General features: G+C 43.3%; 3 protein-coding genes across 10 annotated transcripts; 1 reads left to right on the top strand and 2 right to left on the bottom strand.

Annotated features, from left to right (window-relative positions):
- Positions 1-6,178: 6,178 nt before the first annotated feature.
- LOC103629220 (cardiolipin synthase (CMP-forming), mitochondrial-like) lies at positions 6,179-10,586 on the bottom strand. Its single transcript, XM_008650394.3, has 4 exons — positions 7,265-10,586; positions 7,113-7,163; positions 6,881-6,994; positions 6,179-6,331 (listed from the first exon to the last, which is right to left on the bottom strand). Exons 1-4 carry the CDS (start codon positions 7,388-7,390, stop codon positions 6,179-6,181), a joined length of 444 nt encoding a protein of 147 aa, XP_008648616.2. The 5' UTR covers positions 7,391-10,586.
- Positions 8,954-12,636, bottom strand: LOC103630989 (uncharacterized). The gene is made up of 4 exons (XM_035960273.1): positions 12,601-12,636; positions 12,241-12,504; positions 12,075-12,134; positions 8,954-9,007 (listed from the first exon to the last, which is right to left on the bottom strand). The coding sequence occupies exons 1-4, from the start codon at positions 12,634-12,636 to the stop codon at positions 8,954-8,956; spliced, it is 414 nt and encodes a 137-aa protein (XP_035816166.1).
- Positions 12,637-15,237: 2,601 nt separating this feature from the next.
- LOC103646603 (putative receptor-like protein kinase) lies at positions 15,238-22,423 on the top strand. 8 transcript variants are annotated; one of them, XM_008671310.4, is made up of 10 exons: positions 15,255-15,535; positions 15,764-15,857; positions 17,071-17,256; positions 17,358-17,616; positions 17,758-17,980; positions 18,084-18,204; positions 20,524-20,709; positions 21,235-21,382; positions 21,568-21,676; positions 21,748-22,423. In XM_008671310.4, the coding sequence occupies exons 3-9, from the start codon at positions 17,071-17,073 to the stop codon at positions 21,630-21,632; spliced, it is 1,188 nt and encodes a 395-aa protein (XP_008669532.1). In that variant the 5' UTR covers positions 15,255-15,535; positions 15,764-15,857; the 3' UTR covers positions 21,633-21,676; positions 21,748-22,423. The 8 variants fall into 8 exon arrangements, 7 of the variants coding, with proteins under 7 accessions (XP_008669531.1, XP_008669530.1, XP_008669532.1 ...); XM_008671312.4 differs by having other exon boundaries at positions 22,112-22,211; XM_008671311.3 differs by having other exon boundaries at positions 21,758-22,110.
- The last annotated feature ends 4,337 nt before the right edge of the window (positions 22,424-26,760 follow it).

The following is a 26,760-nucleotide window of genomic DNA, read 5'->3' as shown; positions in this document are numbered from 1 at the left end:
TTTTGAGAGGCTCAACCTGGGAATTGTTACACATACGGAAGGAGTTACCATCGAATTGGAACCTACCTTGGAGCAAGAAATTCGTAAAGGTCAGATTGGTGATGCCAAAATCCAGGAGATCAAGGATCTGATAACAGAGGGTAGAGGCCCAGAGTTCACAGAAGATGAGCAAGGCACGATATGGTTCAAGAATCGGATGTGTGTTCCCGATATTGATAGTCTTCGGGAAACCATATTGAAGGAGGCACATGACTCAGTTTATTCTATCCACCCTGGAAGTACCAAGATGTATCAGGATTTGAAGCAAAAGTATTGGTGGTATGGACTAAAGAGAGATGTGGCTGCACATGTGGCTATGTGCGATGTGTGCCAAAGAGTTAAAGCTGAACACCAGAGGCCAGCCGGACTACTGCACCCACTGAAGATACCTGAGTGGAAATGGGAAGAAATTGGAATGGACTTCATTGTTGGATTACCCCGCATGTCTGCTGGATATGATTCTATATGGGTGATTGTGGACAGGCTAACTAAAGTAGCCCACTTTATTCCAGTAAAGACCATGTATTCAGGAGCCAAGTTAGCAGAGTTGTACATGGCACGGATTGTTTGCCTACATGGTGTGCCAAAGAAGATTGTGTCTGATCGAGGATCACAGTTTACTTCTCGGTATTGGAAGAAGTTGCATGAGTCTTTGGATACCAGATTGAATTTTAGTTCGGCTTACCATCCACAGACTGATGGGCAGACTGAGAGGACTAACCAAGTGCTGGAAGATATGTTAAGAGCTTGTGCTCTTAAACATGGTGGAACTTGGGATAAGAGTTTGCCTTATGCAGAGTTCTCTTACAATAACAGCTATCAGGCCAGTTTGAAGATGTCACCGTTTGAGGCTTTGTATGGCAGAAAGTGCAGAACTCCACTGTATTGGGATCAAACTGGTGAAAGACAGTTGTTTGGGCCTGAGATTATACAAGAAGCAGAAGAACAAGTTCAGCAAATAAGGGAGAATTTGAGAACTGCACAATCCAGGCAGAAAAGCTATGCTGACACCCGGAGAAGACTGCTTGAGTTTAAGGAGGGAGATTATGTCTATTTGAAGGTGTCACCACTCCGGGGTATGAGAAGATTTAAAGTCAAAGGAAAGTTATCCCCTCGCTTTATTGGACCCTTCTTAATCTTAAAGCGAGTGGGAGAGGTCGCATATCAATTGGAGTTACCGGATCATCTCGCGGATGTTCATGATGTCTTTCATGTATCTCAGTTGAAGAAATGTCTTAGGGTGCCTGAAGAACAGTTACCAATGGAAGACCTTAGCGTTAAAGAGGACCTGACTTATGCTGAGTACCCCATCAAGATTTTGGATACATTGACTCGAGTCACGAGGAATAAGGTTATAAAGATGTGCAAAGTGCAATGGAGTCACCACGGTGAAGACGAAGCAACTTGGGAAAGAGAAGAAGAACTTCGTATAGATTATCTCCACCTTTTCCCTAGACCTTCCTAAATCTCGAGGACGAGATTATTTTTAAGGGGGGTAGGATTTGTAATACTCAAAGTTGTATACAAAGAATAACAGAGAGAGCTCCTCAATTTTATGTGCCTCCTTTGCATCATAAGAAGAGCATACCTAAAAATTTAGAAATGAATTAAAACAATGATGAAAAAAATATGCATCATGCTGGAGTTATATGTTTGTGCATTAAATAAAAAAAATAGGAAGAATAATAATAATAAGATAACAATTCTAAGGTTGGACTAAACCCTAAATTAAAATTAGGGTTTTGAATATAAGGAGAGAAACGATATGAAAATATAAATAATATAATTATATCTCTAAAAGTGGTACTTAGCATTTCACAATGTAATATGAGGATAATTTGGCACAATAGTTGAATTTAAATTTGAAGTTAAAGTGGGATTTGGGAATAAAGAAAAGAAAACAAGAAAAGAAAATAGAAAACAAAAAGGAAAAGGAAAAAAATAAAAAGGAAAGGGGGTAAGCGACTCTTGGGCCCAAAACGAATTCCCGGCCCATTCACTCTCCGCGCACAGCCATCCCTCGTTCTCGCGCTCCCGGCGCTGACATGCGGGACTGAGACGTCAGGCACTCCCTGCTTCTTACCTCTTCCGCTCTTCGCCGACCCCCCTGGCGGGTGGGGCCCCCTTGCCAGCTTGCGTAGCTCATTCGCGCCGCACCCTCACTGCGTCTGGGCCTCCTGCGTCAGGACCTCACCTCTACTGTCGCAACAACCTTGGCCGCAATGTCCGCCACCGCGCGCAATTTGTGGATCAGCTGGCCGATAGCCAACCAACCTCACCCGACCATAAAACTCTGGTGCCCGAACCCTGTGCGCCTCTCGCGCCCGTGCCAAACCCTTACCGTCGCGTGTAGAGCTTAGGGAAAGATAAAGCTAGGGTGGCGGAAGCGGGGAGACGCGGAATTCACGTTACCGTCGAAGTCGGGTGCCGGTGTTCGGATCAGAAGCCCGCGCCGGGTTGCTGCGAAGGTGGTAGTGGCACTGGCCGGCCGGATTGACAAGCTGAGAGACCTTAATTGCTCGTCGGAGTTTGGCTTGGGTGCCGCGCCGCCCTGCACCGTGAACGGAAAACTTGCCGCCGTGAAACAAGGTAAATCAACCCCCTAGTGCGTTCGCCATGTCCTTCTTTAGGTGTATGCGTTGTTTAATTTCAATTTCGTGGCGTGGGTGCGCTTGTGGTTGATCGCCGGGGTGCTCCGCCACGGGGAAACTTGCCACCGCGCGGTAGATCGGCTCTAAGGTTGACGATGGAGTGTGAACCGTTAGATTCCAGGCGTACGATCCAGATTAGATCATAGCATACCGCTTCGCTGAGATAACCCATGTCGTTAGATCGCGATCGGGCGTGCGCGGGTGGATCTCAACTACTTAAAATCCATGTCGTCGGTTGGTTGACAGAGGGTGCAGATCGGATCGCCGGGATGTGATCCGGACCGTAGAAATCGTATCCAACGATCTATGTCCGCACCAAAGCAGTAAGATCTATGTTCTAATCGTGGCCATCTCGGTCTGATCGGACGGTCACGATTATACTATACCCCTTCGCTTGCGCAGTTTGCAAAGGAACCCTTATAATATTAGTGAATCAACCCGCGGTTCTCTGGGTGCTATTCGTTGTGTCTCTGGAAACTTACTCGCGGGTCCCTGCACTTTTCAGATTTTGGCGCCCAATCCAGAGAGTAATGGAAATAGGAAAATAACCACATAAATTGATTTTTAAGGTATAAATAAGTGTTAGACCTTGTTTAATTTGTAGAAAACTCATACTAGCTCCAAATTGAACCATTCCAACTCCTAAATTTTTGTAATATTATTGTCTATACATCAGTGTCTCTATTTTGACATGAAAACAGTAAGAGAATTAATTCCTCATCTAATCCTATTTCAAGCACATTAAATCTTAGGAAATTCATAACTTGAAATCTATAACTCCAAATTTAATGATTCCAGTTCCTGTGATCTTATTTTAATGTCTAGTTTATTACTGTATATTTTATTTACATGTTTGGTGCAATGTTAATTTTTGCTATACTATGTATGTATTGTGTTGATGCGAGTAGACGAGCAAGCCACTGTGGATTCTGAGGTTCAACAAGTAGAAGTGGCTGAGCAGGAGCTCATTGAAGGCAAGTTGTGCCCTTGATCACTTACTTTTTCCCAGCCATGTTCTTATTAATTATAATGATCTGCATAGGATAATTTTGATGGGACCCAATAGGTTACCCTAGTTTTGGCTATCTTTATACCTTGTTTACCACTGGAATATTTCTTTGGGTAGTACCTGCTATTGCTTTATGTGGATTTGGGTATGAAGATACTTTATTCATAATTACTCTTTTATTCTCTTTTATTATTACTGTTCATGTTAAGATCATTATGTTAATGGGAACATGGAGCGACCACCCGGTAAAACAGTGCTACCACAAGGGTATAATGGGACGCCCTTGGCTGATTAACTAGGAAAGCTAGTGGAGGTCTTCCTTACCCGAAAGGGGCAAGGGCAGTAGGGGAGTGGTCAGTGTAGGGAGGTCCTTAGTTGATTTTGCTGCGATGGCGGTCAGGCAAGAACCCTGCATTGGAGCTTCCTATAAACTGTAGCGAGATTTCTGAAGCTAGTGGAACTTTGTAAAGGGCTCGTAGTGTTACCCTGCCTCGCCTCCTCGGTAGAGGTGTATGGGATTGGCCATCTCTTGGCAGATGGGTAACATGGCTTGTGGGTAAAGATGCGCAACCTCTGCAGAGTGTAAAACTGGTATACTAGCCATGCTCACGGTCATGAGCAGCTCGGACCCTCACATGATTAATTATGGAACTTAAATTCAATTTGACATTTGCATCACATTTGGGATTATTTTACTATTACTTTTCTTTATTATTATTAAGGTTTGGTATTTACTTACATTTAGTAATTGCTAATAAAATTTTGACCAACTTATAAAAGCAATGCTCAGCTTCAGCCTTTATTCCATTGATCAACCTTACACTACATGAACTCCCACCTTTGGTGAGTTCATTTCACATTATTCCCCACGACTTGTTGAGCTATGAACGTATGTGAGCTCACCCTTGCTGTCTCACACCCCCCATAGGAGAAGAGCTTGTGGTTCAGGAGGAGCCACAAGGCGAGGAGTTTGATCTGATCTAGGTGGCGTTTCTCAGTTGACATTGGCGCCGACGATCCTTAGTTCGTTTTATATTTATTCTTTTACTTTGTAATAAGTCTTCCGCTATGTAATAAATACTCTGATGTTTTGTGACATTTATCTCTATACACTCTGTTATTATATATGTTGTCTTCTTTGGCGCATGTATGAGATGCACCCGGCTTTGTTCCTTAAAACCGGATGTGACAAGTATGTTATGGGCCATCGATCATTCATCGGGCGGCTCAGGTGTCTCGGCGGGATTAGGTCTAATCCAGATCGTAGGATGTCGATCTAGCGGTCAGGGATCGGGAATACCCCTTCGGCCGAAGCCTTTTGCATAAGAGACCCTAACCAATACACAAATCAACCTGCGGTCCCCTTATGGCGTTAGCCTGAGTCTTAGGAATCTTTGCGGGTTAGCCCCTATGCTCTTTAATAATTGTGCGCGCAATCCAGAGAGGGTGAAAACCAGAGAAATAATATTGGAAATTGATTTTTAATACAAACATAATCCCAAAAACTTGTATAATTCATGTAAAATTCATATACTGTCCAAATTGACCCATTTCAGTTCCTATAATTTTATAATATTATTGTTTATCAAATAGTGCAACTGATTTGGCATGAAAGCCACTTTAAAATTTATTTCCTAATTAATCTTATATCAAATACATAAAACCTTAGGAAATTCATAACTCCTCCGTTTTAACTCTGATTTGATCCGTTCAAGTTGCGTTAGCCTCGTATAAATATTTACTATGCAATAAAAACATTTATTATACCATGTCTATTATTTTATGATTAGATCTTTACTTAACTCATGTTAGTTAGTTTTGTTAATGTGCTCATCATTATGTACCAAAATATAATTTATGGTAAATTTATAACTTAGACTAGGTGAGTGCCCGTGTGTTGCGACGGTGTACAAATTATTCGATAAATGTTAGTGCACAACAATTACATGGAAACGAACAACATATATATCTACACCAATATCTGACATATGAGGAGTGAACATGTCAGTCAGTAATAGCAAGTGATTGTTCCCCAGAAGCCGTGAAAGGTGAGATTAGGAAGAAGGGATATTGGGGAAGTAATCTTCTATTTCTTAATTGCCAAATGTTCGAATATAAGAGATAAATAGGCATTATGCCTTCTAACAAACATAGATGGAAAATCTCCTCAAATTGAGACAGTGGCTTTTGGCTGCGGTGACTCGGTCTCCATCGATGATTTGTTGCAACTCAATGTTCAGCACCTTGAGACAGTGGTTTCTGGCTGCGATGACTCAGTCTCCTATAAATTAGACACAAATCAGCTTGATGCTATAACAAAACAGAGAAAATAGAAGTGGCCAAATCAAAATAAGAGAGAGAGTATAACCATCCAGTTTAGTATCACATGAAATTATTTCATACAAGGGAATCCTGGTCAAGGTTTTGCTCTTTCTCACACAACATTGAATTATCTCAAACTCATAGCAGGGTACTTTATTCACCTCATAACCATTAGCGTAATTTTTTGGTTCCTCGCAACAAATCTTGACTTCATTATGAGGCAAGGAAGATAAATTGCAGCTTCAGCTTCTGTCAACATGTAAGACTGGTCTTTTAAGATATCAAAAAGCTCTAGTAGAAAGTCAAGAACCTAGAAGTGAAAGTAGTACACAGTACAAGAATCAAATTAGGTTATTGTGCTGCAATAAAAGGAAATAATGCCAACATGATTCTTGACAAGAGTGCTATGCATTCACCTTCAACAAACATGTTGTGTTAGATTCACAAAAGCGTAAGACAATCCACCTTAATAGTATGTCAAGAAGTTCAATCGCTTCTTTCCCACTCGAAGGAAGTGCCTGCACAGTTGCAGCAGCGTCAAAACAAGAAAATTCATAGGAATAAACTATGATAAATCCAGTGTTATTAAAACTACGTTTAAACCTCAAAAGTGTTATTAAAACTACGTTTAAACCTCAAAACTCTAATTAGGTTCCTTGATTCCTGTAACTGTAATGTTAAGGGATAAACAAAATGTGAACTAAGCAGATAGTGACGCATAAACATGTATCAACATAAGTCAAAACAACACTATGAACCTTCCAGATTTATGATTCCTCACCAAGACAAAAAAATACAATGAACAAATGAATTCACTAAATACTTTGGAAGTGGAAATGCAGATTGGCTGAGTAACTACCTCTCTTCCAATGATAGCAATGGAAGGGACTGTTAGAAGCCATGGCCCATCATTGAGCAGTGATGATTCCAAAGGTTTGGTGCATAGCAAAACTAATGTTGCTGCTACCATAAGCTATGGCAAAGAATTAGAGCGATTAAGTTAAATCCTGTCAGTAGCTCATCTGAGAACTAATAGTCTTAGTTTAGTTGTAAACAAGCCAGAAAATGGTGGGCAGCAGAGAGAAAGAAACCTTGTCGGCCACAGGATCAAGAAATGCACCAAAAGGTGTTCCTAGCTGCATCTGTATATAAACCAGATCATCATGAAACATAAAATGAGTTTAAAACACACTGGAATACAACCCAGTCTAGCATATAATTCAGAAAAATATTTTTGGCATACCTTTCTAGCAATATAACCATCTAGCCAATCAGTGACTGCGGCAGCAAGGAAGATGCCTGTTTTGGCCATAGCTGCCCATGGACCCTCCATGTAGAAAGTTGTTGGTGGTAGAAATGATAACAACATGTAAAAATAAGAGAAACAAACCAAAAAAATGCATCGTCAGTCCAATAAACATTATTAGATTGAACATAAGCATCAAACCAAAAAACTTGTAAGCAGGTATAAATAGCATCGCCCAGTAGAAACCAAAAGAAGTATATTGTGTCTGAAGCAATAGTGCATGGTTCTTAATCCTGCTACATAGGAGCAGAAGAAAAGACAAAGTTGTCCAAGAAGGTTCGTGGTCAAGTCCAACTGCATGAAAATTAAGTTCATGTTATAAGCACACATGCGTCAGCAAGCCAGTCGCATACTCGCTCAGGCGACCAGATTAAGCTTAGGATTGTGTTTTCTTCTATACAACAGCTTATATGCCAACTTCATAGAGTACCTGTAACACTCCTGGTGTTACCCACCTGTCAAGTAAAGTATATACATCTCACGAGCAGTACGATAGTGATATAAGAACAAAAGTATATGTGGTTCTGCAAGTTCAGTTAACATGTTAGCAAACAATATTTGCGATTCTGAAACGTCAATGGCATAGCCATGACATAATTTGCAAAGATAGAACTGCAGGATCAGCTCCATCATCAAGGTTAGCATTGTCCAAGGGGTCATCAGCATCATCTTACAAATTTGAGCTTTGGCAAGGATGCCTAGAAATGTTACCACTATCTGTTTTGCACGGAACCACTGCACACAGGAAGCTCCCTCGTGAACTCATCAGAAAAAATATATAAGAAACACATCATTCTCTATAAAGTTACCCCTAGAAAGCAAAAAAATAGCTTAAGCTGAACTCTCACCTTATTTACAGGTCCGGAGTATGCTTTTGTGGGATTCTTAGCTTGATCTTTCCTTATTTTATTCCTTTTCTTATTCTTACAAGCTTTCCCACCTCTGGAATCTGTGAAATGTTACATGAAGCCAATAGTTTTTTTAATAAATAATACAATGAACTCATGAAACGATTTGTTGCATCACATGCTTTTGCAAACATTTTTTGAAGGGGTTAGCGTTTATTAGAGGGAGGGGGTAAGGACACACCTAAGGGTTGATTTGGTGACCATAGATCACAGGAGAATCTATGGGAAAGGACTTCCCTTGTTACTCAATTTTGAATAGCAAGGGGGTTCCTCCCATGGATCCGCTCGTGATCCCTTATTACCAAACCTGTCCTAAGGGGTGTGGTGCTTCATGAGTTGCAAAGGATCGAGGCTGCCAGGGGAGAGAGCTCGCTTGCGAGCATGCTTCCAGGGACAATGGTTTCCAGAATCCTAGCATTTGCCCCAAGTGAGTCACGGTTTGGGCCCCTGACACCGAGCAGGTTCAGACATGCGCCATGTGAAGCAAGACAAGTGCCACCCCAATAGTGCCTACCTGAGAATGGACAGATTACTGGGACAAATTATTCACACAAAATACGACATTCACACAAAACCTGGGAACTCTGGAAAAAATACGAACATTTACAGCTGACATAATAGTCATCTAGAGGGGAAAAAAGGTTGTCATTTGCTAAGGCTGCGCCTGGCTGGAAAATCCTCTGTTCCAAACCAACCTTATAGGTAAGCTATTCAGCATCTAGCAGCCTTCTTCAACATCATTAAGTTTTAGAGCTTTGACAATAATAGTTTCCTGAAAAAAGGGAAAACAGCCTAATCAACCAGAACATAAAAAGGCATGTTTAATTTACCATGTTGCAAAGTAGTGTGTACTTCTAAGATCTACATCACCGACACAAATAATGCACTGTTCTTCCCGGATCCACAAGATAAAAGTTAACTACCAAAAGGAGCAGACTAAAGTACGCATGATTGTTATCGCCAAGCTTGTTAACAACATTATCAGTATAGTATTTCTAGTCTAAAAGCTCAAAGTGTCCCTCATAATAACAGAGGTGCCTTTGCTGTTCTTGAGATACAGAGAAATTTATTCGAACTCATCAACCAATCAGCACTGTAATGATTAGCTGCTGATTTGCTTTGTCCATGTAAAACCTCTAGAATCTGGGTATCTTTTCATTGGATTTCAAGAGCATTATTCAGGGCAGTGTGAAGCGTTGAAACTCAAACAGCAGAAATCACATCTAAATAACACCTTACGTCAACCGATTAGTTAGAAAGAAGTATCAGTGAGATCAAAATAGTTGGAATTCACGCCCTACAAATCCAATGAAATTTGTGTCAACCTTCTCTTCAAAAGTTACATCAAGGTTCAACCAACCCTAGAATTGACACAACCTCTGTGGCTGTGACCTCTGGTCTCATCTCAATATCTTTTTAACTACTACAACATGCTATGATGTTCCCAAAGTAATTGTAGCAGGAGCTATCTTATTCCATTAATAACGATAACACATAATAAATTTAAAGAACATCACATATAAAGTTTAAAATAGGTAGTGTCACAAAAGAAAACCATTTGTCGGCTGAAGAGTAATTATTGCAAACATGACAAAAGGCCTGCCACTACCAGATAAAGAACGATTTGGTCGATGTGCTCGTATGCAAGTGCCAGTTAAAACTTCATGCTGCCACAAATCCTAATTGATTATGAAATCTGCAGGTGTGATCTGCAGGCTGACACATGTTGATAGAAACCATTCTCTTTATCCAATAGGCATATCATTCTTCCAATATCCATAGCATGCTGAATTTAATGAGTGGGCAGTTCACCTAATAGCTTAAAATTTTAGGGATAATCCGGTGAAGAAACCGAGTATAATCAAGGTTTAGCAAATACAAAAAATGAGAAAAACAAACAGCTGCTTCTGCAGTGTACATGTAGAGCTAACATTTTCAAAGCAACTCAACAAGCAATTCTTGCCCCGTCAAAAAGAAACAAAGCAATGTTTGATACTGAACTTTTCTTCAATACACAGTTATTAGCTACAACAACGAGAGAAAATAAGAGAATTTCGTACAGTGAACAGAGAAAATAAGATAATCATGACATCGGTACTATTAACCAGTACCCTTCCTCCCTGCCACCGCTGCCCTCCGTGGCAAGGTGAGCGATGTTTCCCATGTTATGAGCACGTTGAAGAGCTAGGGTTGGTGGTGGCGAGAAGAATCTCTTTGTGAGTAGAGGATGGACGACGGAGGAGGAGGATGCTAGAGGGGACGTAAAGATGGCGTCCATACCTGAGCCAGGGCATGAAGACAGGGGGCCATGAGGATCCAAAAGCGCACCCCTGCCAGGGCAGCGTCGCCGGGACCGCCGCCCTTGCCTCCTCCTCCCCTACCGCTGCAGCGTCCCATGGTGAGATGCCGAAGCTTATTATTGATTTACCTATGTGGCCTCCCAGGTTCACTCATTGTGGGCGTTGGTGTGGCGGCGGCTCCCGTCCCGACCTTTCTGCTCACCGCTTGCCCTCCGTTTTTGGTGCAGGAGAAACCACGGGATGAGGCGACGGTTGGAGAGGCTGGGGCGACGAGAGAGTAGGGGGATCTACGGACCGCTTTCCACCCATCGCGGCGTGTGCGGCGAGCGTGGTGCGGACGTGCGACACGAGATCCAGGGGACGGCACAGAGGCGGTTGGAGAGGCTGGGGCGAGGATCCAGGGGGCGACGTAGTGAGGGGGAGAGGAGGAGGAGGAGGTGGCGGCGCAGTGAGGGGAGAGGAGGAGGTGGTGGCGTAGGGGCGCGGACGCGCGGTGCGAGATTTTGGGACGCAGGGGCGTGGACGCGCGGAACCAAGGCAGAACCGTGCACCACCAGGATATGTGGACGCCTACACTCCCCTCTTAAGGAGTAGTAGAGATTTTGAGTTAATAGAATGAATAATGTTTATGTTAGCTCGTCATAGTTTTGTTACCTCTAAAAATAATTGCAATAGTCTAAAAGGCAAGGCACTAACAGAAACTGCTAACTCACAATTTTAAAGGTTAATCTTGGACCATCTACTCCCACCACCTAAGCAAAACAAACATGACATAGCATAGAATAAGCTTTCAAAACCAGAGGAGACAAGGATATGTAGAGACACTGGCAAGTTTTTCAAATAGTTTGGTTGTAATACCTTTTTGCGAACACTGTAGAACCCATTGTACTGAACTGTTGCGCCCAAGAAGGAACCGATCAAACTTCCACATAGGTCGGCAGTTGTGCCAAGGGTATAGCTAGCAGCTGATTCCAGAATACATCAGGAGCACATTGAGTGGTGAAAAATCCTATCAGCACAAATGCAAGCCCAATCGAGAATCTAGCTGCTGCTGCAAGAAGCCCATCTATAGTTACACCACCAATGGTAGCCTTCTGCACTCTGAACAAATCAAAAGGAAACAGTGAAAAATTATATATTTGCTAATGATTTGTGCAATCAGAAATCGCAAAAAAGACTTAACAACACCTTGAATGTTGTGATCAGAAATCTTTATACAATTAACAATCCTACAGGCCTAGTAACTTCCTCCCCAATTGCCTTAAAAAAGACCTCCTCCCAAACCACACTGCAATACATAATCACAGGAAATTCCACCCAACTTCCTCTAATCCACCGAAAAGCAAGCACTTACGAAATAAACATCTTAGCTATCAGAACAAGATAAAAAAGAAAATCACAACGTCTGGAAAAAAAATCGTCCATCGGAAGCTCCACCAAAGCAACAATCACCTCTGCAGGAATACAAAAATTGCACCTTGAGAGCCAAACCAAAGATATCAACTTTTAAAACTTCCCCAAATCGGGAGATCTCCTTACCTCCTCGATCTTGTAGGAGCCAGGCGCCACATCTGCTAACCACAATCCTAGGTACAACAACTGCGATCCAGGGAAACCAAAACAAGAGAATAAAATCTCATGAATCACTGAATTCCTAGGGGAAACAAAGTCCAACAATTCTAACGCGTAGGTCTGAAATCCTTACGTCGAGCTGCTGCTGCACCATGCGAGGTCGCTTCTTGGGCCAGCGCGGGGGCCGTGTCCCACGGATTGCCGTGAAGTCGTCCGCGATCTCCTGCTTGGACAGCGCGACGGAGGACGCCTGCTTCTTCACCTCCGGCGTCGGCGCAGGCGCGCGCTCCGCGGCCTCGGTCGCATCGTCCGATCCCGCCTGACGCGTCGGGGCGACAGTCCGAAGGTTCCACGGCTGATGAGCGAGACGCTGGCGCCGCAGCGAACCGCCGCGTGACTGCCTGCGGGATGAAGTCTCTAGGGTTTTTCCTAGATGGGCCTTATAGAATTTAATTGATAGATGGGCCTCGTATGTTAACTAAATAACGCAGACCACACAGGCTACCGCGACGCAAATATAATGTACCATATCGGCCAGCCAAAGGTTGCAGTAGCAACTTATAAACCTTGCTGCTACAGAGGAAGCAGTTAGCTTGTGTAATCAGCTCTTGGTATTGTCAGCTTGTGTTGATTTTTTGCGCGCGGATGGGGCAGGGTGAGGAGGGCGCGGCTAGCAGGTTAGTGTGGCGATGGACGATCCAGATTGAACAACAGTGATGGACGATCCAGATTGAACGAAGGCAGAACGGCAGGCTACCCTTACCGCCTTAATAAGTAGTAGAGATTAAAGTTGAGATAATTATTTATAGAATAACCTCTTATATGATTTATATTAACCAATTTATAATGTAGTTTAATATTTTAATCACATAAATACTCCATAACATCATAACTCCTTAACCGTAACTCCGATTTTAGTGGTTCTCGTTCCCATGATCTCGTAGCAACGCGTAGATCATTATTATGCAGTATGTTCTTATGTTTGATATGATGTTAATTTTGTCTATACCATGTCTGTTTGTATTGCTACGACTAGCAGTGCGGTCACGACGATCTGAAGAATCACCCTAGTAACTGGAATCTCAAGTGCCAGGCAAGTTGTGCCCTTGACCAATTCTATTACCCAATAATGTTCTTTATTATCATTATTCATGCATAAGTTTAATTTTGATAGGACCCAATAGGTCACCCTAGTATGTTTATCCTTTTTACCTTATTTACCCTTGAATCACTTGGGTAGTGTTGCTATTGCTTTATATGGTTTTCTTTTAATATTTCATTACATCCATGTTCCTATTATTCTGCCATGTTATTTATGTTCATGATAAGATCATTATCTTTAATGCGAATATGGAGAACCACCCAAGAAAACAGTGCCACCACAAGGGTGGTATGGGACGCCCTTGACTGACTAATTAGGAAAGCTAGTGGAAGACTACCTTACCCGAAAGGGGCAAGGGCAGTAGGGGATTGCATGTAGGGAGGTTCTCGGGTTGATTTTGATGTGATGGCGGTCAGACGAGGGATTCTTGCAAGTGCTCTTCCCATAAACTGTAGCGGGTTTTCGGAAGCTAGTGGAACTTTGTAAAGGCCTCGTAGTGGATCGCTAGCCATTCACCTCGGTAGTGTCTAAGGGCCTTGCAAACCCTGGCGACATGGGATACAAGACTTGTGGGTACAGGGTACAACCTCTGCAGAGTGTAAAACTGGTATACTAGCCGTGGTCACGGTCATGAGCGACTCGGACACTCACATGATCAATTTATGTAACTTAAATTCAATTTTGTCATTTGCATTTGCATGTGATTATTTATTAATTTTGTTCTATTATTTATTATGGTTTGGTATTTACTTACATTTAGTAACTGCTAATAAAATTTGACCAACTTATTAAAAGCAATGCTCAGCTTTAACCCCTATTGTTGATCAACCTTACACATCACATGAACTCCCACCTTTGGTGAGTTCATACCCACTGGTTTCCCCACAACTTGTTGAGCTATGATCATGTGTGAGCTCACCCTTGCTGTCTCACACCCCCACAGGAGAAGAACAGGTGGTTCAAGAGGAGCCACACCTCGAGGAGTTTGACTTGATCTAGGTGGCGTCTCCCAGTTGACTTTCTGGCGCCAAGGATGGACTTTAGTTCGATCTATATTTATATTTTGTAAGACTTCCGCTATGTAATAAGTACTCTGACTATATTGTGACATTTATCTCTATACACTCTGTTATTATATATGTTGTCTTCTTTGGCGCATGTATGAGATGCACCCGGCTTTGTTCCTTAAATCTGGGTGTGACATGCACATTCTTCTAGATCCATCCTATTTATCCACAAAAAGAACAGGGGATCCCCAAGGTGATGAGCTAGGCCAGATAAAACTCCTTTCTAGCAACTATTCTATTTGTTTCTTTAGCTCACCTAAGTCTTTAACATCCATCCTATATGGTCTTTTAGAAATAAGTGTGGTGTCATGCTTTAACTCAATAGAGAACACTATATCTTGATCGGGTGGCATACCTAGTAATTCTTTTGGGAGTACATCTTGAGGGTCATTTAAAACTTATCTAAGACGTGCACGGTGTGTTTCACATATCGCAACTTAAAAAGTGCTTAAGAGTACCCACGTTAATGCCCCCCATGCAAGGGAGCCGCCGCTGATCGGAGCGAGTCTAACGACCTTGAAGAGCGTTGTCCGTCCCCTCTGAGGTTGTGCGTTCGTCTCCGCCGAGGTTGCGCTGCGCTAGACCGGAGCACGTGGACCGCAATCAACAGACTCTTCACTCTTGTTCTTAATCAACAGACTCTTCACTCTTGTTCTTGGTATATAAACGTAATCCAATCTACTAATTCATTTTTAGATCATCTCTAAGAGACTAGATTAGCCAAATGGCTCGTTAAACCAAATTTCAACTAATCAACAGTAAAATAACACTTTAACATATTAACCATCTGACTCGTCAAACTATCTTACTCTTTAAATCGACTCTCTCACTAGATAAACTTGGCTAGCTGCTGTGACTTACCAAATTAGAGCAGTAAGATACTATATATAAAGTGTGATTTTTTTTAAAAAAAAGATAAATAGAGAGTCAATATAAAGACAAAAATGAGGAGTCGTGCTGTGATACACGCGTTTTCAGTTGCTGGATCTTGGAAGAAGAAAACAATATCCGGTTGCTGATTTGTTTAATGCAAGGTGAACGCGAAAACAGCTGGATCTGGGGAGGGGACGGGCTGCCAGAGCTCGTGCCATTTGCTCCAAACAAGGGTTGACCGGCGCGCAAAGCAAATCCATTCGCGCCCCCGCAGCGTTGGAACGCCAAGATTGAATAGATGGTGGTGGTGGACAAAGAAAGCTTAGTGCCTGGTGGCGGCGGCATCTGATTCTGATTTCTGGAGACTCCCTCCTTTTTTTTAGCAGGTGAGAGTGAGCTTATCTTATCTGTTTGTCGAATGCTCCAGAGTGACCTGGTCTGCTGGACATTCGTGGTTGTGCTGAGTAATGATTGCTGAGTAGTAGACATAGAGCATCCATATGTAGTCCAATCAGAAATCATATGTTGGAAGATTATCACTAACAGCCGTGGTCTCTTTCTCACTGTGTATGGAAACTAAGTCCATGTTATATATACTTTTTGTGGGGCGCCAGTATTCAAGGAGGAGGGGTGGCTAGATCTGCTGTAGCGGATGCCAACAGAAATGGACAAGGAAAGAGGTGCCAGCGCATAAGGAGAAAGGGGCAGGTAACAGCCATGGCTATAAATCAGGGATATGATTGTTACTCAGTTTCCTTAGTTTGTTTCAAAATAATACTTCCTAGTCCCAAAATATAGTTCTTTCTAGGCTATATTTTATCTGTCCACATCCATTCAAATCAAATAATAATGAATATAGATATGCATGCAAACTACATTCATATGTTACTTAATGAATGTGTAATTAGTCTAAAACAAACTATATTTTGGGACCGAGGGAGTAGCAGATTAGTTTTCCTAAAAGTATTAAATGGTTTTCTTAAGCTATAAGTTGCCTACATCTATAAAGGCGCAGGTTGTAGTTCGTATTCGGCATCAAATGAATAAGATAAGATATCCCAGTTTGGGGCGGGATCACATATGATCATCTTGGCTAGAGATGGCCAAACGGTCCGTCCGGCCCGTGTCCGATGAAGCCCGGCCCGTGCTCGGTGAAGCCCTGCCCGTTTTGGGCCCGGTTAGAAAATCGGGTCGGGCCATCCAAACCCGCGGGCTCGTTTTTCTGTCTGAGCCTGGCTCGATGCGGGCCTAAACGGGCCGGGACAGCCCAGTAAGCACGGTTTAGTGTAAAAAACGGATTTGACGGGCTTAGAGGTAAACGGACCGTGCCGGGCTAGTTCATCGGGCTTAGTTTCCTGTCCGAGCCTGGCCCGCTTATTTGTGCTGGGCCGGTCTGGGCTCGTACCAGACCAAATAACGTGCTTCGTGCCGGTCTTTCGTGCTTCGGGCTTTGTGTACATCTATAATCTGCTGGGCACAGCGCCGGCACAGCCGCGCTGGTGATCTGGGTGATCGACGCCCCTACACCTTGCGCTACTCTCATCTTTCTCTTCACTCCGCCTTGAGAGACACTAGGAGACCAGGTTACGAGCTTACCAAGGGGGGGAAGCTCATAACAGTCCATTACCCTAATCAAGATCCCGGCTCTGATCGGAGTCAACAAGTATAAAGTTAAAGTGATAAAATTCAAAAACATCCACATGATGATTTGGGACCAGATTCATTAGTTTTGTGGTTTGTGTGTGCTCAATCCTCCTCGACTAAGAATATATTTCACTCTCAATCTCATCTAGAACATCAACAATCCGTTTATGCGAATCCTTTCCTTCTTTGTTTTGTTCCTGTAACTTCTTCACTGATCACATGCACACGCACTGGTCTCGCGTAATTGTCTGAAGGGTACGGACACATTTGTTTATAGATGGACTCTGAAGACAAGATACACGACCACTTGGAGATCACGTCTAAATGCGACCATGAAGTGCTTCTTAAAAATGAAAAAGAATTCAAGCCGATTTACGTGCCAATGTCATTTCTAAAGGCGATCACGAAAAACTTCTCTGATACTCTGGAAATCGGCACTGGCGGGTTCGCAGTGGTTTACAAGGTATAAGAAACTCTCATCTGCCCTCTCGATTTAGTCATTGTTTCTGTAGAAAACTCCTGCTTTCATGCTGGCAAGGAAAATGCTGTTACCTATGACTGTAGGGACTGCTTAAAAGAGGTGGAACCGTAGCCGTGAAGAAGCTACTGAATACAATTTGTATGGATGATAGTCAATTTCAAAAGGAGGTTAGTTGTCTGATGAGGGTGAGACACAAAAATATAGTGCGGTTTCTGGGTTACTGTGCTGATACACAGGGGAAAATGGAAAGCTACAAGGGAAAGCTTATCCTGGCAGATGAGAGACAGAGGTTTCTCTGCTTTGAATACCTTCCTAATGGAAGCCTTGAAAAGTATATCAATGGTATGATAGTGTGGTGTGTTGTTATGTTTCTTTCCATCTCTATTTCCTTTTGGTTGTTGATAGTCTTGTCCATGTGTCCTGGATGTATAATAGCATTACTATAAACTAGGGATCCTTTGATTAATTTTGTTGCTTCTACAGATGCGTCTGGTGGCCTAGAGTGGAATAAACGCTTTAAAATTATCAAAGGAATTTGTGAGGGCCTACAATATCTTCACGAGAACAATATTGTTCACTTGGATCTCAAGCCTCCCAATATACTGCTCAACGATAACATGGTCCCGAAAATATCTGATTTTGGTCTCTCAAGGTGTTTCGAAGAAATGCAAAGTCGAACTATGACGTCAACACTAGTTGGATCCGTGTAAGCTAGCTTGTCCTTCGATGAAGTTCCTCTCTATTCATTTGACTAGGCATGGATTGTTGCAAACTTTCTTCGCATTTATCAAGTTTCGAAATTCATGCAGTGGATATTTGGCACCAGAATTCTTTAGTGGACAGGTTTCAAAAAAGTTGGATATATATAGCCTTGGTGTTGTAATCGCGGAGATGCTGACTGGGCAACAAGGACATTGCCCAGTTGAAAATGTAAGTTTATGTCACCATGCCAAAATTATGTGTTCAAATAATTATGTTATGTTTTGACTGTGCATAGTTAGAGTATAAGTTAGCGTCAAGCAATGTAAATTAAATTTTTTGTTGCAAAAGGATAAATCATACTTTCCCCAAGTTATGAGAATAAGGTAGATTTTTTAAGGGCTAGTTTGAGAATCACATTTTCCCAAGGGATTTTCATTTTGTATCAACACTAGTACTAGTTGGAATATGTGAAACTCTAACCCTAATCCAGGATTGGGAGTGTATTATAGAAGAGTTAGGTGTGCCATGCCCATTACAATAGGGGTAATTCCGTAATTAGGTAAATAGTAAATACAGGAAACCCTAACCCTAACTCTAAACATGAGTCTAACACACTCCCGCAGTCTCAACTCTATCATGTACAAATGTTGAGGTTGGATTGGAACTCAGTGAAAACACTTGACGACAGCTCTTTGGTGAAGATGTCAGCGAATTGCGGGGTGGTTGGACACGGAGAACGCGAACATCACTGACCACGACACGCTCGCGGATGAAGTAAAGGCCAATCTCCACGTGCTTCGTGTGCTGATGCTGCACATGATTGGTAGAGAGGCAGATCACATTGACGTTGTCGCAGTAGACGAAGGTGGAGCGCTTGAGGGCATTGTGGAGCTTCTGGAGAAGCTGACGGAGCCAGGAGGCCTCGGCCACGCTGTTGGCCACAACGCGGTACACGGCCTCAGCGCTGGAGCGGGAGATGATGGGCTGCCGCTTCGAAGCCTAGGAGAGGAGGTTGGCGTCTAGGAACACCACATAGCCGGATGTTGGCCTGCACGTGTCATTAAAAAGCATGGACACCATAGAACTAGAACACCACGAGACGAAGTGGTCAAAGACATGGCCATAGCAGCAGTTGACTGTGGGAGTGTAGAGTGGAGCAACGATAAGAGCACAAAACAAAGCGGCACAAGCTGCAGTTTTTACTGAAACCTAACAAAAACGGTTAGAACCAGATATGCAAACTTGGATCTGATCAAAATTTAATCTAGAATGGGGGCTACAGGCGCGAGCGGGATTCAACCTCACACGGGAGGAGAGTGTCGGGCGTCCTTGCGTGAGACTGTAATAATGCAAATACAACACATGTCAAAAAATCATAGAGAAGGGAACAAGAGCTCTAACCCTGAAAATTGGTTGTTTATACCATGTTATAAATTGCACTGTATTTAATATGAGGACACTAGGCCCGAATATATACACCGATATAGAATAGAGATCGTGTGCAACAAGGACTCTATCTATGAGACCAAATAGAATAAGAAATACATAAACATCTAACAAGGACTAATATAAATGAGACTAAATACAACAAAGACACATGCATAAACATCTTACAAAGGGAAGGGAAGCTTCATGTGCAACCAGCAAGCTACACAGTAGTACAGTACAATACCCATTCCAGCCCCTTCGAGTACCAAAAGAGGGCCTTCAAGGAAGAGAGAAAAAGAGAGAGAAGAGGGAGAATAGAGGGGAGATCTTGTAATAGATCAAGAATCCCTAAGGTTGTGAAGCTTCATATATGTCCTTGGTGCCTCTTATCTGAGTTCCACCAGCATTTGATGAGGCCTTTCCACTCCCTAAGTAGCAGCCTCAAATCTTATTGGTGTTGTACAAAATCTGTACAATTAATCTTGATGTATGTTTGTCTCTAGTGCTATCTAGAGATGAACTTGTTGGAATACCACAAGCATATAGTGGAAGAAGGTTTGCCTGCCTTGGTCCCCTGTTTTTTTACGCCAATTTTTTTAGGGTGTGTGTGGGGGGGGGGGGGGGGGGGGGCTCTGATTAGCTGTTGATGTGACAATAACTGCCTGGAACTAGTTTGTGTCTGGTGCTATTTCCTCTACTTATATGTGTGATGCATGTGATTCCTTCCATGAATAGGTGATGATCTTGGGCTGATTTCACATTGAGGTGAAAGTAGTGCTTTCACTGTCATTAACAAGCTGTGTTAATGTGGTTTTCCCTACATCATAGAACTATCGTCTGGGGAAGGGGTGGTCCAACAATCCATGATGAAACAGGGCCTGACATTCTAGATTAAGTTAAAATCTAAACCACTTTAACTGCACATCCGGCATAAATCTCGGAGCTGCAACTGTGCCAAATGGGCTATATACACAAATGCGACATGCAGAGTATCTTTATTGTTTGATTTTCTTCAGAATTGAAGTGCATTTTCTAAAAATTTACTACTATATAACTTTTAAAGAACATGATGCTCCTTTAATTACTTAAACGCTAGCTAATTATATTGCAATCATGTAGGTGCTTGAATGCTGGAGACAACGATTTGGAGAATCATCCCCAGACACAGATAAGCTGTTGGAACAAGTAAGAGTATGTGCTAAGATAAGAATGAGCTGTGGGAACCTTGACCCAGAAAAGAGACCAGATATACAACAGATCACCGCAATACTCAGTGAGCCGTCTGACTCTGATGAGTTTCCGGAGGTAACTATGTTCACTCGTGGTAAATAACTTGTTACCTAGCATAACCTCTTTGGGAGGAGAGATGTGTCGTCATTTTCACAAATTGTTACCTAGCATAACCTCTAACACCAATAACTTAGAAACGCAACCAACCGAGGGTCTATGTAAATTCGCTCCCGCAGAAAGTCGAACACAACCTAATATGCTACTAAGGCTCTATAGACCCATCACTAACTAGCTAGATATGCAACAAGGAACCCTATTTTGCTCGTCATTTTATCACACCTCAATATTCAAAACCTTCTTTTTCAGTTGGTCTGCCTTTTCATTTATTTACAACAGTATCTTTTCTACTAATTGTTTGTTGATATTTCTTATTTTCTTTGTCTGCGATGTTCAGACAGTTCTGTAGCTTGAACTTGTCAGGTTCTGTTTTTTTTTCCAATTTTCTCCCTTCCACTTCCATATGAATCATATGTTTTGCAGTTACAGATTACTCTTCATTCACGGCACCCTCTTATAAATACCGTAATCAATCATGACTAGGTCGACTTCGAGGAGGTTTTCTCATCTTTTGTGAGACAGCAGCAGCAGCACAATGGAAGCATGCAAACAAAGAGATCCAAGCACTCATGGTGGTGGGACTCCCATATTAGTTCCAAAAGCAGCAAATGGTTGTCTGACAATGTAGAAGGTATGAACTATTTTCTCTTATGTTGAATAATCTACATCTTTTTTGTAAGATGCGGTATGCATTTTTAAATTGTGATACCCGTGTTGTTTGCTAGGCACCTAAGCATCTTTATCGCATTCATCCTGACGTAAACAAAGGATCGTACAATTTTTTTTCCTGACTGCTGATTCTTCCTCTGTACATAGAGATGGAGCAGCAGATTAAGATATGCTTAAGTACATTGACGATTGTGGCGATTCTCTTGCAATAAGGGCCGAGATGTATTACAAAAGACGACCTTTGCTTATTAAGCAGGTTGAGATATTCTATCGGAACTACTGTTCTCTTGTTGAGCGTTATGATCACTTGACTGATAATTTGCGCAGGAGCATTCAGATATCATCACCGCAGTCTGATGGCCTTGGTATATTGATGTCTGATTCTGAGGCAGAGTCTAATGACTCAGATGGAAAAAATAAACTAGGGGCCCTGTGAAGAAAGGGTCAAATTTTAGGGTCAAGACACAACCTTGGCAACTAAACATTATGGACCCTAAATTGCACGCTGTGGCCATTAGAGTGAGAAGTTCAAGTAGTGCCGTTAGCTCCAGGGAGTTGGCAAGGACTAGCGTGGTTGCGTTTTTTCATACTTTGACAATTATTAAGCATTCCGAAATTTTAGGAGTCTACTCGTAATAATTCATGTATTACAAGAAACAATTTAATTGTGATTTTTTTTACTTCTTTTCAGAAGATGGTTCTTTTCAATGGAGAACTTGAAAAGCTGTATCGCTTAAACCTACACTCTTGTGCGTCTAGCAGCTTTGGAACTTGGAAGCACCGACATGAAGTCTATGACATCATAAATATAAATTTTTGAATTGTTTGCGTAGAGTCTATGACATCATCAAACTAGGGGTCTAGCAGCTTAGAGGCTTCTGATCTGGATTTAGGTGGCTTGGGTATACCTAACTTAGATTATCTCCAGCAGCTTACCTATCCGCGCACATTCTCATATTCAAACTTCACTTTAGTCTGCACTTGAAAACAATGTTTTGAATAACCGTATTGGTAATCTATTGAACACGGTCTTAGAGTTTATGGCATGGGCCTTGCAAACAAGATGACAGTGGCATAAAAAGACTAGAGCAGAAAGGCCATGGAACGATCTGAAACTTCCCACCCATTTCAATGCTCTAGCCCTATTTGCCATAGATGTCTCTTCTGTTATGGGAAATGAGAACACCACACTCTTCTGGACAGACTGTTGGACTCTTGGGCGCTCTATTGAAAATCTTGCACCTTTGGTTCTTGCACAAGTCCCACTTAGAGCTAAAAAGACTCGTACAATGGCTATAGTAATGGCTATAGTGTAAAGCCCAAAATTGGTATAAGAAAAAAAAGAAAAATGAATAGATAAATAAATAAGTGGGTGTTTTTCCTTGAATTCCTTTTTATTTTTCTTTGTGCATACTCAATTATGAGAAATAAAGTAGTTAAATAGCAAATAAATAAATATGGAATTATGCATCTCATGCTGAAGATATTGTACTATTGCACTTTGTATTCAAATTTGTGAGACTGGTTTAAATTCAGAAATTAGAATTTGAAAATGGAAATAGGAAATAAATGGGATGGAAGGAAAAATAATATTAATGCAAATATTGGATGTTATATCTTTATTAGGGATGAGTTTTATATTTGTAAATTGAAATTTCAAAACATGAATTTGAAATTGGTTTGGATAATTCAAATTGGAAATAGAAAAGAAAATAAAGAAAAAGGAAAAAATGGAAAAGAATAGAAGAAACCAGCACTTGGGCCATTTTCCCTGGTCGGCCCATCTTCACCATCCCATCATTCGCGGCCCAGTTAGATAAATCTCTTCCCGCCGGCCCACTTGCGTTTTTCCTCTGGAGTCAATGGTGGGTGGGGCCTGCTGCTCGGGCTCACCGCGCGCAAACGGATGACGAGCGGCTCTCCCTCGTCCACTAACTGCGGGGCCCGCGTCGTCAGACACATCTTCTCCGCGCTACAGACTCGTTCGTGAATAGAAGAGCGCAGAAATCGCGCAGGCTCGGCCAATGGATCCGCAACCTGATCTTCACCACCCCCCAGCCGAGATCCTCGCGGGGCTGCCTATAAAACTTAGTTGTGCGCCCTTCCTGCTGTCCACCTGGTGCCGCGTTGTTTCCGCCGAGAACGCAGAAAGAAGCAGACGTCGCCGCCACCGTCGACACCCGATTTCGTCGTCCATGGGGGGGGGGTCTACCGTCTGCTCGGGTGGATTCGTCCGTTGGTGCGGATCATATAGGAACAGGAAACCGGGCACGCGGACTCTCTGGTCATCCTCGATTTCTCACCGGCGCGTTGCGGCCACCACAATCCGCGCAACTTCGTGGGTGGAGACCATCACAACACAATCGCTGGTAGGGTCCACCTCGTCCTTCTCACCGTTCGACTAGCTTTGTGTAGCTCCGTTCAATTTGATGGTGGTGCTCGGGGGAGGTCGATTGGTGTCACGATCGTTTTTCTCCACCGCGCGGTCATGGCGGCGGTGCCCCTGCTTGGTTGGCGGGGGGAAGATGAACTGCGACCGTTGATCTGGCCTGGGCGGCTGCGATTAAAACACCACGTACCCCTTCGATGGATTGATCTGGGCTGCTGGATCAGACCGAACGGTTACGATTGGATCGCCCCCCATTAAATCATAGCCGTTGGGCGGATCGGACGGTCAATATCGCGTAATGGTTCGTTTTTAATAAAGTCTAATCCTGGCCGCCAGTTTTGATCGTGCGGCTAGTATTGATCGATACCCCTTCGGACGTGCAGTTTTATAAAAGAAACCCCTTGGTTTCTAGTATTCAACCCGCAGTCCGGAACAGTGTTAAAATAATTGCAGGTTAGCCCTGGATTTTGCAGGATAGACCCTAGGGAAGTTACAAATGATGCACGCAGTACAAGCTGAGTCGCTGATTTAATAAATTAAAATCAGAAAATGATTTTTTTTATATAAATTAAACCCAAAACTTCATAAATTCATAACTTCTTTATTTCAACTTCAAATTAATTCATTCCAGTTGCATTAATTTTGTATTAATATTTTTTATCATCAAGTACCACTGTTTTGACATGAAAGTCACATTAAAATTAATATCCTATTTAATCTTGTACCAAACACATAAAACCTTCAGAAATTCATAACTTAAAATCTATAACTCCAAAATTAATGATTCCTGTTCCCAGGATCTTATTTTAATGGGTAAATTTTTATTATATGTTTTGTTTACATGTTTGGTGTGATGTTAATTTCACCTTTATACTATGTTTGTTTGTATTGCTACGTACGACTAGCGCGAGGTCACGAGGATCTGAAGAATCATCCTGGTACCTGGACTCTCAAGTGCCAGACAAGTTGTGCCCTTGATCACTGCCTTTTTACCCAGTCATGTTCTTATTAATCATAATGATCTGCATATGTTAATTTTGACGGGATCTAATAGGTTACCCTAGTTTTGGCTATCTTTATACCTTGTTTTACCACTGAATACTTTTGGGTAGTATATGCTATTGCTTTATGTGGTTTTGGGTATAGAGATATACATCACTCATGATTAAACTTTTTATTATCAGTTTATTATTACTGTTCATGATAAGATCATGATGTTAATGGGAACATGGAGAACCACTCGGGAAAACAGTGCTACCACAAGGGTGGTATGGGACGCCCTTGGCTGATTAACTAGGAAAGCTAGTGGATGACTACCTTACCCGATAGGGGCAAGGGCAGTAGGGGAGTGGTCAGTGTAGGGAGGTCCTTGGGTTGATTTTGCTGCGATGGCGGTCAGGCGAGGGATCCCAGCACTGGAGCTACCTAGAAATTGTAGCAGGTTTTCTGAAGCTAGTGGAACTTTGTAAAGGCCTCGTAGTGCTACCCTGCCTCGCTTCCTTGGTAGAGGTGTATTGTAACACCCTGAATTTGGGGTATGAAATTTCTTTCTAATGATCACCGAAATTCATGTGTTACTCTTCTCTCTCTCACCCTAGGTTCTATCTCTATCTAGGTTCTCTCTCCCTTCTACCCCCTTTTAAGTAGAATTAGCTTAAGTTAGTGGAGGTTAATTATTTATTTTTGCCAAAACACTATGGGTCATGACATGTTGCATCATGCTGAGTTTAAATATTCTTTGAATTATTGCACATGTTTGAATTAGTTTGAATTTGAAACTTGAACTGAATTTGGATTGAAAACCCTAGAGAAAAGAAATGGAAACGCAATTAGAAAATTTAGAGAAAAAGAAAAAGGCAAAGCAGCCCAGCCGGCCTAGCTCGGCCCAGCCAGGCCGCATGCCCGCGCGCCCATGCCGCCTGACAGGTGGGCGCCACTTGTTTGCGGCGGGTTCTGCCTCGCACGTTTCCCCCTCCCTCTCTCTGCCCAGTGGGGCCAACTTGTCGGCGCCAGTTGCTTCCCCCCTGCTCCCCTCTTCCCTCTCTGCCTCGTGGGCCCGTTCTGCCAGACGCCGAGCCGTTGCCCCGCGCGCCCCTTCTCTCTCTGCACCGTGGGCCTTCCCTGTCAGCTCCGCCCTCCCCGCGTCCGCCATGGACCAGCGAGCGCGCACTCACGCACATCGTCGGGATCCTCGGCCCCGTCGCTCTGCCCACGCCCCAGCTCCTTTTGAGCCCCCGCCCGTGCCTGCACTCACTCCCCCGCCTCATTTCACGCAGTCCCGCCCTGGCTCGCGCTCTACTCACGCCGCCAGACCTCGCCGGAGACCCGCGCCCGCCTTCCCGGCCATCTAGCTCACCGGAGACCGTGCCAAGTCACCCCGAGCTCCGCCCTGAGGTGAGACACCTATGCTCGTGCTCAGTTTCCCCAATTTCACTCTGTGGTCGGTCAATTTTGGCTTCGCCGGAGTTCGGCCGTGGCAGTCCGCTGCGCCCGCGCGGTGACCAGCCAAATTAGCCCGACCTAGTGCCCTGGCGTTGGTCCCTAAGGTACCCCTCCCTTCGCTGAAGCTATCCCAGGCCTTAGCGCGCCTCAAGCCCCCTCCCCGTGGCCGGAATCCCTCACTGGAGTTCCTCCGGCCCGCCCGAGGCCTTCTCCCCGCCGTTCTCCCCTCTCTGTCCTCGGATTCGTGGTCATTTCCCCGCCACTGAGTTCGTCGTCTCGTTCTCTCCCTCTCTGCCTAATTCCGGCGACCCCGGAACCACCCTAGCACGTGCCTACCCAACTCCAGCGACTTCACTGTCGCGGAGAGGAGCAGCGCCGCCTGCAGCCGTTCACCCCCTTGGTTCGATCTCCCCCGTCCGATCTTGATCGCATGACCCAGATCGCAGATACCGCTTCGCGCACGCGCGCCGTGAGCCCCTGGCCCGCCTGTCAGCGCCCATGTACCCTGG

This window comes from Zea mays, chromosome 6 (assembly GCF_902167145.1).
Source record: "Zea mays cultivar B73 chromosome 6, Zm-B73-REFERENCE-NAM-5.0, whole genome shotgun sequence".
NCBI classification, from domain to species: Eukaryota; Viridiplantae; Streptophyta; class Magnoliopsida; order Poales; family Poaceae; genus Zea; species Zea mays.
This window is presented reverse-complemented; position numbering and strand designations above follow the sequence as displayed.